General features: G+C 43.2%; 1 protein-coding gene across 18 annotated transcripts in view; it reads right to left on the reverse strand.

Moving 5' to 3' along the window:
• Positions 1-310: 310 nt before the first annotated feature.
• Positions 311-12,191, reverse strand: part of S100pbp (S100P binding protein) — a 41,664-nt gene continuing 29,783 nt past the window's right edge. For all 18 annotated transcript variants that reach the window (XM_006503448.3, XM_030253858.1, NM_001379593.1 and 15 more), the window contains 2 exons: positions 7,734-7,818; positions 311-3,400 (listed from right to left, as the gene is read on the reverse strand). In XM_006503448.3, coding sequence (XP_006503511.1) covers positions 3,259-3,400; positions 7,734-7,818 — 227 coding nt within the window. In that variant the 3' untranslated portion in view covers positions 311-3,258. The remainder of the gene's footprint in view (positions 3,401-7,733; positions 7,819-12,191) is intronic.

The raw sequence follows: 12,191 nt of genomic DNA on the forward strand, positions 1-12,191 counted from the left end.
CCCTCCCGCCCGCTACCGGCTGCCTGGTCTCCCCCGCCCTCTGCACAGGGATATTTCAGGCTCTCCCAATGTCAGGCTCCTGACATGCACCATATGTAGCTGCAAATCCTAATCAATTGCAACATTTCTTAACTGCTGGAACGCCTTCCCCAGCACTGTAATTTACCCTCAAAAGAACAGGGAGCAAGCACTTTCTCCTTCCCAGAACCATATTCTACTAAATGCCGCCACCCTCCCAAGCAGAGCGACCTACGCAGAGGAAGGCAGAGAGTGCTCCTCCAAAGCCCGGAACAGACGGCCACAGTACATATGCCACTGACGAGAACTTTTATTTCTTTTTAATGACATTAAACACAACTGCTACAAGGGGAAAAACATGATAAAAAAGGAGGCACCAAACTTCAGTTTCATAATCGACCCCGACAACAACTCGAGTAAATCAGAGCCCGATGAGCTGCAGAGCTATTGTTATTTCGGCTCCTGACCTACACAGGAACTATTTATCAACAACACATTTTAGCTTTGCTTTGTCAAGACCCCTATGGTAAGAACGTCCCCAGGGATGATAAAAGACAGGAACACAGTTAAATGCACATAACCCTTACTCAAATTTAAAAATACAGCAAGAATTAATTTAATCTACAAGACTTAGAGGCCAAACCCAAACATAAGAGATATGCAGCTCTGAAGAGATTAAGCCCCGGCTTCTGGCCAGTACCATCTTTAAGGCTAACATGCCGGATGAGTTTTCTTTGGCTTTTTTCTCCTTAAAGAATACCATGTTAACCAGTACAGAACAGCTCTCTCCTCCCCCAGTCCACCAGATTTAATTAGCTGCTAACACTTTGGAAAAACAGAATTATCTGCGCTAGAGGAAATGTGATTGTCACATTTTCTAGTTAACCTGTCACTCATCTGCTCTGACAGAGGCAGCACTCCCATTATACATTCAGTCTTAATTCCTCCTGGTAGCAGGAGAGCAGGAGCTTTGCTGTCCCTCCACTCCCTGGGCTCCCCGTGGGAACCATTCAGCCCCAATGCTAGCTACTCCAGCGGTAGCTAATCTGCACTTTGTTTTGGTCCCATAGGTGGGTTGTTTGGCATATCTCAGTCTAACAGGCTAACTCACAGCATCTTGGACAAGTCAACTGAGGTCAACAACAAGCGTGCCCATCAAGAGAGGTGACTGGACTACTGCCTTTCAAAGTCTGGTCCCAGAATCTAAACCAAATAACTAAGAAATAGAAAAGTCTTTCTGGGGGTGGCGGGTGGGGCGGGGGGGGGGATGTCAAAAGCAGGGAGTGGTGGTGCACACCTTTAATCCCAGCACTAAGAAGGCAGAGGCAGGTGAATCTCTGTGAGTCCTGAGGCCAGCCTGGTCTACCCAGACAGGAGGGCTACATAAAAAAAAAACCTGTCTGAGGGGTGAGGGGCTGGAGGGAGAGAAAAATCAGAAGTGCAAGACCATCTTGGGTTAAATAGTGTGTTGATGGCTAGCCTAGGCTTTATAGGAGACCCTGCCGCAAAAAAGGAAGGAAAGAAGAAAAAACTTTCACTAGATAAAACTAACACACACTTGGGAACATTTATCCAAACCTATTAAAGGCTTGAAAACAAAACAAAACAAAACAAACAAAATCAAGATTTTCCTAATCACAGTCACTTTTTCAGTCCAACAATGGTGATTCATCCTTTTACTCCCAGCAGTGAGAAGGCAAGGTAGGCAGAGCTCTGTGAGTTAAGGCCAGCCCAGTCTAAGAGCGAGTTCCAGGACAGCCAGGAGTATACAAAGAAACCCTGTCTTGAAAAGCAAAAACAAAACAGAACAAAAAGATCATTTTTCTGAGGCAGAGTAGACTATTCAGGGTGGGTTAGCCACATATAAAATGAGACAGAGGCTAGGCAACTATGAATCACTCCCACAGTGACTGCAGCAGCAGGAGTGTCATATTGTAAACCCTCTCAGAATGATCTCTAGAGCTGCCTGTAAGAAATACAGATCTTTTAGGACATCCATTAAGACAGTACACAGAGCCTAGCGCTTTGGTTGGAACACCACACCTTACGCGGTGCATGGTGGTGGTGCGGTGCACGGGCTCAATCGTACTTTCCCAAGATGCTCAAACACTAATGTGAAACAATGGACCCAATGCTACAACTACAACGCTAACATCCAGGGTATAAGGGTACCTGTAACCAACGGGAGAGGCCAGTGACTCTCCCAAGGATTTCATAGGACGAAGGTTCCTTGAACAGCAGCAACACATAAACTCGGGTTCCGAAGACAGAACTGAAGATTCCTAGACATCCCAATTGTGCTGGCCTAACAACAGTCAGGATTCTGTGCCGGCCTAACGACAGTCAGGATTCTGACAGGATTTCTTCAGCAGACAGAGGGCACCTGAGAGCCATGTCTCAGTCTAACAGGACATAAGAACACTTACTGCAAAGCTTCAGGACTAACCGGTCACTGGGAGTGGGAAAAGGAAAAGAAAACAATGGGGCAGAGAAACCAACCAGTCACAAGACCACAGAGTATTGAACAAGGGTTATTCAGCTGTCTTCTGTCAGTTAAGATGTGTAAGATTTCAAACATTATGAACGAAATATATCTAATAGAGAGTGAAAAAAGCCACTAATAATTTTTTAAAAAGGCAGCTAATAGGTACAGAAAGGAGAGGATTTACACTTTTAATCTAGCCCTTCAACAGGACTTTTCTCCTTCTCCTATTTCAAATGTACTGAATTGGCAACATTAAAATACTGACAAGTATTCAAGAAACTCAAATTTAAAAAGAGGGGTCGTTAAAAGTGACTTCTATCTATTCACAAGTCAACAATAATAATACCGGCTCTTAGCTTGCAAAACAGCCTCTTCCTTACAGTAGACTGGAAGGTGAGTCTGCCTGCCCTTACAGCTGGTATTTTACTCAAAGCCTGACTGTTCTGACTTAATGCAGGCCTTCAAAAGAGAATTACCTTCATTTAAAATTTAAAAACAGCAACAACAACAACAACAGTGAACAAACAGAAAAACAATACTTAACACTGCTGAAACATATTCACCAGACAGACATACAAATCAGGGGTGGGGGGTGGCCCTCATTAAAAAACAAAAATTCAAGACAGTAATGGGCATTTCCAAAAGGTGACAAATTCTTTAAATAAAAATCTTGTGAAATAAAACTCAAAATATACAAACAAAAATAGCAGAGGAAAATGTGATGCTGCTCTGGACGGGACCCTTGGCAGGAACTGTCACTGTTGATGGGATGAGACATATGGACTGTAGGAGAAGTCTGGGAGACGCTGGAACCGATGGTGGCTCCGCTTGTTTCTGTCAACCCACTGACTCAGACTGTACCTCTGCAGAGGCCTCTGTCGGAACCGGGCGTAGTTTCTATTGAGAGAAGGAGAATAAAAACAGGAAGCGTTTTCAGCTGGAACTGTCATCTGTATACGAAATAGCTAGCACAACTACTTTTAAAGCTATGTTTAGCCAGGCAGTGGTGGCACACACCTTTAATCCCAGCACTCGGGAGGCAGAGGCAGGCGGATCTCTGAGTTCTAGGCCAGCCTGGTCTGCAGAGTGAGTCCAGGACAGCCAGGGCTACACAGAGCAAGCCTGTCTTGAAAACTCCTAAGGACTGTAAGGATCAGATTATATGGTTGCTGTTGTCTGTCTGTTTGAGACAGGGTTTCCATGGAACTTACTTGTTGGGAGCAACCCTGCTTGAACATTAACTGCTTTACTGCCTTGTCAGCCCTAAGTGCACTGGCACAAAGTCCTGGCCTCTGTGGGAAAGTACTAACCCCAGTCAAGAACAAAGAGCTATAGATCTTGTGGACAGGTACCTAGCAACCCATTCTGTTCTGTTCCTCCTGCTGAACTTTTTACCCAGCCAATAGCCTGCTCTTGGGAACAGGTGCATTCCCCCAGAAACAAAGCGGCCCCCTCCACCCCACTTACCCCATATCCTGCTTCTATGAGTATATAACGTCTGTGTGAACAGTAAACATTTGTCCACTTGATCAGACCTCCTGACTTGCTGTCCGTTCTTTACATCTCTTGTCCCCCCAATTCTCTTCTAGGTGCCCCCAAGTCCCTGTCGACTGTCCTGCGGGTAGGGACACTTACTATGTAGACCAGGCTTCCCTCAAACTCACAAAAATCTGTCTGATTCTGCCTCCTGAGTGCTGGAAGGATATGCTACCATGCATGGCTAATATTATATTTTGATGTTATAATTCTAGAAATTTTACACTATTTAAATTATAGGAAAGCCATCATAAATGCCATTTCCTTCCAACTCTCAATGTCACCTCATTCCTACACAGGTATTATTATATGTGCCATACACACCTTGTTCTAAGGAAAGCCAGCCTTGAATGTTTAAGAGCCAGGCATGGTGTGTATACCTGTTTTCGCCAGCACTGGGGAGTGAGGGGACCCTCAGTCGCATGAGTGCAAGGCCAGTGTGAGCTACATAAGGCTCTGGAGAATTCAAGGAGAAAAACGACTTCTCTTTCTCGAAGTGTTTAGAGCAGGGTCTGTATTTCACGGCTTCATGTGACTCCGAGAGGCCAGCACTGCCACACAGGTTGCTTATGCCACATGCGTTAGATTAGATAAAAAGATTCCCAGAGACAGCAAGTCATCACTTGACTATCACATGGTAAGCCGAGAGAGTGGACACCCTAACACAAAGACCCGTAATAAGGTTTGAGAATCACCCATAAGCCTGGTGGTGGTGGCGCACACCTTTAATTCCAGCAGTAGGGAGGCAAAGGCAGACAGATCTCTGAATTTGAGGCCAGTGTGATCTACACAGAGAAACCCTGTCTCAAAAAAAGAACAAGACAGAGACAGACAGGCAGGTGGAGAGAGAAGAGCGAGGATGACAGTATGTGTGTGTCACCTGTAGTCATGTTCTGGGTGTAGGTTCTGAGAAAGCCCCTTAATAATTTGATACAATCTCAATTCCTAAAACGATGCTAATGACCACTTAGTCGGGTGAGGTAGGCTCACACATGTAATCCCAGCATTGAGGAGGCCAAGGCAAAGGCGGGTCAGCAAGATGGCCCAGTGCGTAAAGTATCTGCAAAGAAACCTAACAAACTTGAATTCAATGCCCAGAACTCACACATGGGAGGAAGAACTGACTCCTGTGGGCTGTCCTCTGACCTCCACGTGCAAGCTACAGACAAAGGGCCCAGCTGGGCTTTGCAATATACTGACTCAAAGGGATTCTTAGACAAAGCCCTTCTGAGTTACGGCTGGGAAAGTCACAGGTGATCACTTCATCACTATCCGAGACTACCTGCTCAATTCTTTAAACACCCTATCTAAGTTATCAGTGATGACCCACTAGGAAAGTACTGGCAGTAACTTCTACACTAGTAATAAATTACGCCTCAGGTTAAGTAACTTTTTCCTAAGGTCATACAGAGGAGTAGGGAGGAAAGCCTAGACTATTATTCATTATCTGACTCCAAAATGTATTTAGTACACAACATATTACATTGCCCCTCTTCTTTTTTGAGGTGTGTGTCTATATTGGATATTGAATCTAGAGCTTACAACCGAGCTACATTTCTATTCCCACACCATCGGAGAATTGTTTATGTTGTCTTGTTTTGTACCATGGAACTTGCTATGTACCCCAACATAGCTAAGAATCTATAGCAATTATCCTGCTTCTGCGTCCAAAAGCAGATACTGTACTGGGATTAACTGTTTTTGTTTTTTAAGACAGGGTTTCTCTGTATAGCCCTATCCTGGAACTCACTTTGTAGACCAGGCTGGCCTCGAACTCAGAAATCCGCCTGCTTCTGCCTCCCGAGTGCTGGGATTAAAGGCGTGCGCCACCACTGCCCAGCATTTTTTTTTAACTGCTGTGATTCTGATGAAGCCAGGATAACTAGGACAGAGTAAGCAATAACAGTAATAGGAGAGGTAGGTAGGCAGCCAAGCAACGCAGACAGCCATTCTTAGAGGACTGAGGATGGGAAGCTGGTTGGAAGCCAATGGGACAGAGTGAAAAGAAAAGGAACCCAACTTGTGCTTTAAAAGAATCTCCCTAGCTTCTGAGTTAAGAACAGTACTTGAGCTGGGCAGTGGTGGCGCACGCCTTTAATCCCAGCACTTGGGAGGCAGAGGCAGCGGGATTTCTGAGTTCAAGGCCAGCCTGGTCTACGAAGTGAGTTCCAGGACAGCCAGGGCTACACAGAGAAACCCTGTCTTGAAAAACCAAAAAAAAAAAAAAAAAAAAAAAAAAAAAAAAAGAACAGTACTTGAGCAAGACAAATATAGATGATTTGAAATAATCCAGGTAAAATGATGAGATGTGCTCAGCTTTGAGTATAAAGGAAGTCTCTATGATTTCCTGATGCCCTAATAGGGAATGTTAGAGAAAACTGTTACAGTAACCAAGGCTTTAATCGTGTGTGTGTCTGTGTGTGTGTGTGTGTGTGTAGACTGGGTCTCACTATGTAGACCAGGTTGGCCTCAAATTTACAGAGATCTACCTGCCCTTGCTTCCCAAGTGCTGGGATTAAAGTGTGTGCCACCACTGCCTATCCTAAGGTTGCTGAGTCACTGAATTAAAGTTAAAACTATACTAGATCAAGAACATAGAAATTTAAAAATTTTAACTAATTAATTAATCAACTATAATTAATCAATCAATCATGTGCACAAGCACGTGTGTGGTGCAGGTGCGCAAGTGCCACAGATCATGTGCAGAAGTGAGAGGAGAACTTGCAGCAGTTCATCTCTTCTTCTACTATCAAGTTGATAAGCTTGGCACTAACTGCCTTTTCTCACTAAGCCACCTTGCTAGCTGCAAAGCCCAGATTGGAGTTAGGATTTAGGTGTGGTGGTCCATGCCTGTAACCCTGCCACCCAGGAAGCAGAGGCAGAAGGATGAGGATTTTGAAGAGAGTCTGGCAACATAAAGATTCCCTATCTTGAAACAGACAAACACACGCTCTAGATTTTTTATTTTTTTGAGGCAAGAGTCTCACTATGCAATCCTGGTCAGCCTGGAACTTGCTATATAAACCAGACTGGCCCTGAACTCACAGAGATCCATTAGCCTCTGCCTCCCACGTGCTGTGATTAAAAGTGTGTGCTATCCTGCCCAGCCTACCCTGGATACTGAAGTGTGATAGTGGGTATGATAGTGCATGACTATATAATACAAGACTTAGAAGGCTGAGGCTGGCCTAAATAGCAAAACCTTATAATATTGAAGACAGAGGAAGGGGAAGAAAGGAGGAGAAAGAAGATGCGATGGTAACATGATTTTGGGGCCAGCAAGATGGCTCAGTGGAGAAAAGTATTTTCCCAACAACCTGAGTTCAACTCCTCAAACCCATGTAAAAGTGAAGAACTGACTCTAAGTTCATCCATCTCTGGCCTCCACATGTGTGCCCCAGCACATGAGCACTCCTCCATGTACAATGCATATACAATAAATAAAAAATAAACCTGAGTTTTGGAACCAGAGAATTTATAGATAGCCATAAAATTGAAGTGAATTGATCAAAATCATACAGCTAGTTAAACACTGTGCATCTAATATTAGAACCTGAATTTCAGTCCCCAATGTCTAGTTCATTCTAAGGCCCGCTTTATTTTCTGGAAATAAACAAGAATAACCCAACTACGCATCTCATCTCTCATAACCCAATTCTAGCTTTCCCTTCTGCAAAGAAGGAAGCCGACTTACCGTGTGGTAAGATCTGAAGGATGCTGCCAGTCTGGGTGCTGCATATGAACTTGATCCATCAGGGCATCTAGCTCTCCCAAGGTACCTGTGGCAGACAGAGGGAGAGTGCTCAGTCAGCAGTGAGTGCACTCTGTTCACCCAGAGCAAAGCAGAGCGCAGGCCTCAGGAGAAAACACACAGGCACTTGACCTGATAATACCTGACGCGGGTATCACAGTCAACCAGCAGACTGTAAGCCAGAGGGAAACACCACTTCTGGATGATTTGGGGAAACAAAAATGGCTCTGATCATCCCTTCAACGCTTATCCTGTAAGGTAGGAAAAACTTCACAGGGACCTAGGAATGTGGCAGGGAACAAGACATCCTGTCTGTCCCCTTGCCTTCGCTTAAGCTAATTAATGTGGAGATATGCAAGTGGCTACTCAGACTGGGGTGTGGGAACCAGGGAAGGCAAGCCAGGGATCTGAACGATGCATAGGCATCAGTGAGGTAAGCAGGCTATGGGAGGCTTGTTTAAGAAAAGTAGATGATACAAAGGCTCAAGGACAAAAGACAGTAAAACACATTGAAGGGAAAAGAGTTTAGAAGAGATGGAGACAGGCCCTCTTTACTTACAAGATAAACTGTTACAGAACTCTTTGAGAAGAACCTGACAATGCATCAAACATTTCATGTTATCTTAATTTAAAAATCATATAATATTTGGAACAGTTATTCTAACTTGTCTTGATAACGTTCTTGGCTGTGAAGAGACACCACAGCCAAGGTAACTCCTATAAAAGGAAGCACTTAATTAGGAGCTTGCTTGGTGATAGGTTAGTCCATGATCAGCATGGCTGGAAGCAGACAAGCATGAGTGCTAGAGCGGCTTGTAGCTACACAAGACCTACAGGGAGCAGGCAGGGACAGACCAAGCCTGACATGGACTGCTGAAACCTCAAAGTCCACCTTTAGTGACATACTTCCTCCAACAAGGTGACAGCCCCAATCCTAAAACAGTCCACTAACTGGTGGGGGACCAATCATTCAAGCATACGAGCCTATGGGGGCCTTCTTATTCAGTCTACCACATAACTGTTCACTGAGATATGTAATAGACTTTGGTATAGTTAACTTCACTGTGTGGGTTTTGAGTTTTTATTCTTTTTAATAGGTTGTATTAAAAATCATATATAGAAATAAATGTTCTAATACCATTTGAAAGATAAAAATTACAGCTCAAGGGAGTAAACTTGTCTTATCTATTTAATAATCCAGAATTTAGGTTATTGTGTGAGACCATGTTCTTTTTCATGATGTTATATGATTTTTAAAAAATGTATGGGCCAGGTGTGGTGGTGCATGTCTTTAATCCCAGCACTCAAGGAAGCAAAGGAAGACAGACCTCTCTGTGTTCATTCAGCCTGGTTCCAGACAGTGAGCTCCAGGACAGCCAGGACTACATAGAGAAATACTGTCTCAAAACAAAACAAACAAACAAAACCATACAAAACCAATGTGCTTTAGATTTATGTACATGTATGTATGTATGTATGTGAAATATATGTATGCCCAGTGTCTATAGAGGTCAGAGGCATTGGCTTCCCTGAAACTGGAGTTTTGGATGTTTGTTATTTACCATGTGAGTGCTGGGAACCAAACCTAGGTCCTTTGCAAAAACATTCAAGTCCTAGTTGTGACAGGGCAAAGGTTCTTCCATTTTGCCTCAGCTACAGCCATCTTTGGTTTAACCTGAAACTGACTCTGCCTCACTTTCTACACCCCACCCTATACCTGCTCTACGAAAAATCCCATAGATAAGTATCCAGCCCTATTCTAGAAACTCAGGGTTGAAATGTCCCAAATAAGGGCATGTTTTGGCTTCTGTTAAACTGTTTGCTTGCTCGACTTCCTTCTGCAGGATGCTGTGTGAGAAGGGCTTCTCTTCAGACAGCTTCCATCTGGTCTAACACTGACTCTCAGTTCAGAAGTTAGTTGTGCTGGATGGTCTTTGGGTTGCTACCCTGCAACACTAGTAGCCTCTGAGCCATCTTTCCAGCCCTGGAATGCTTGTAACCTTAACACTTGGGAGGCTAAGGTAATATGGGAACAAGTTAGATCCCATCTCCATGGCTTATAGAATAATTCTGATTTGGCAATAAATATACAGCTTCTATATCAACAAATTGCAGCTATAAACTTAGGTCAATCAGGACTTATCTCAGTTGCAGAAGTTGCAAATACTTTTTTTTAATTGGTTTTTCCAGACAGGGTTTCTCTGAGTAGCCCTGGCTGTCCTGGCACTCAGAAATCCGCCTGTCTCTGACTCTCGAGTGCTGGGATTAAAGGCGTGCGCCACCACGCCCAGTGCAAATATATTTGTACAGACTCTGAAGGCTGAGCTAATGCAGCCATTGTGGTCACTCTGTCTCTTTTAGGTTTTGTTCTCTGCATTCTTAGAGATTTTCTGTATTATAATTTATTTTATGTCCTTCCCTGAGAAAATTATGCCTGAGTCTTTTTAGCAAAGTCCTAAACTTACTATCCCTTCCGCTTTTAGGGAAATACCTTTACCTGGTCCTATTTGGAAGCCTTCCTTATGCCCTGGAGATTGTGGTAGTATAAATCTCTTTATGAGGCCATGACTCCCAAATCGTCTTGGTATATCCACCCCTACGCAAACTCAAACAACGTAACTGGAACAGAGTAGGCTGAGAGATAGTTGACAAGCTCTGAGTAGCCAAGAGAACTGGTAACAGAACAAAGGACTCCTTCTACAACAGAGCTTAGAGCTCTCTGAAAATGAAGTTTAAAGATAGAGAGTTGTACAGGGTATGCCCCTAGAGGAGTAGAACATAGTGATAAAGACACATCAATTAAAATAACCTTTCCAATACTAGAGATGATGAGAATATTTAAGTAAAAGGGTTAGGTATCAGGATTTGCCATCCATAGAAAAGACTGGCTCAGATACTTTTATTTGTCTGGCATGCTTTGACATTGCAATTGCTGCCAGCCTAAAAGCAGGCTGTCATATATTAAACATGTTTGCTTTGGCAGAAATAGTCTTTAAAATGGAGTTATGGGTCTGATAATAAAAAAGAAACCTGTTCTATCTGTACTTGCTGACTGTAATTGAACCTGTAACCCTGGACATACAATGAGAAATCAAACACATGTCAGGGACAAAATAGTATGATCTGTACTTCTTGGGAAATCACGTCTGTCTTTGTTTTATGAAATCGGTATAAATAAAGCAGCAGCCTGGCTGCTAGTCAGTCAGAACTGCAAGGTCTCCGAGCACTGGGCCTGACTCCTCCTCCCTTTATCACAAACCCTTTATCTCCTCTCTGAACCTGTCAACTGCTAGGGCTGGCTCACAGCAGCCATGGGTTCAAGGTACCCTGGGCTATAGAGGCCATACTTCAGAAATGAACAAACAAAACCAAAAACCTAAAAAACAAAAAATAAGAAAGAAAACCAGTAACAACAACCACAAAGCCCTGAGAGTTGGAGCTGGAGAGATGACTTAGTCCTCACTGCTCATGCAGAGGCCCTGGGTTCAGACCTCAGTATCCATATGGCTAACAACTGTTTCTAACTCCAGTTCCAAAGGACCCAACATCCTCTTATGGTTTCCACAATACTAGGCATGCATGGGGTACACTGATATATGCAGCCAAGATACCCATGTATATAAAATAAAAATAGATCTTTAAAAAGAAAAAAATGAGTTTCAGGCTTACACTTCACAAAAAACAGAAATAAAAATTATACCCTAGTTAGGAAACAGTTTACCTAGCCCAGTGGTTCTCAAATTTTAATATGTATTCTGATTAGATGGAGATTACAAAACACATTGCTGGTGGCTCATGCACACCAAGGTTCCCGACTGTGTAGCTCTGGGATTTCCTATTCTAGCAATGCTCATACTGCTGGTCTAAGACTGCTCTTTTCCACAGCACTTTAAAAAAATGCAAGGATAAAGAAAACCAGGCTAGCCTTAAACTCAGAGATCCACTTGCCTCTGCCTCCCCAGTGCTTCACTTTTTGTTTTTCATTTTGGTAAATTTTGTTTTGTTTTTGGTAAGAGAAAAAGAACATGAAGTTAGGTGTGTAGGAAGTAGTAAATGGTAAGTATATAATCAAAATATACTGTATGAAAAAAACCAAAATTCTTTATATACACATATATACATAATTGCTTCCACATGTTTAACCATTTCCTAGAACAAGACAATGAATACAAACTGAAACTAAGGTAATTCCTGCTCAGTTCTAAGACAGCAAAGAGATTATCTTCCTAGGTTTTTTGTTTGTTTGTTTGTTTGGTTGGTTGGTTTGGTTTGGTTTGGTTTTTTGAGACAGGGTTTCTCTGTGTAGCCCTGGCTGTCCTGGAACTCACTATGTAGACCAGGCTAGCCTCAAACTCAGAACTCTGTCTGCCTCTGCCTCCCAAGTGCTGGGATTAAAGGCAT

This window comes from Mus musculus, chromosome 4 (assembly GCF_000001635.26).
Source record: "Mus musculus strain C57BL/6J chromosome 4, GRCm38.p6 C57BL/6J".
Classification (NCBI taxonomy): Eukaryota; Metazoa; Chordata; class Mammalia; order Rodentia; family Muridae; genus Mus; species Mus musculus.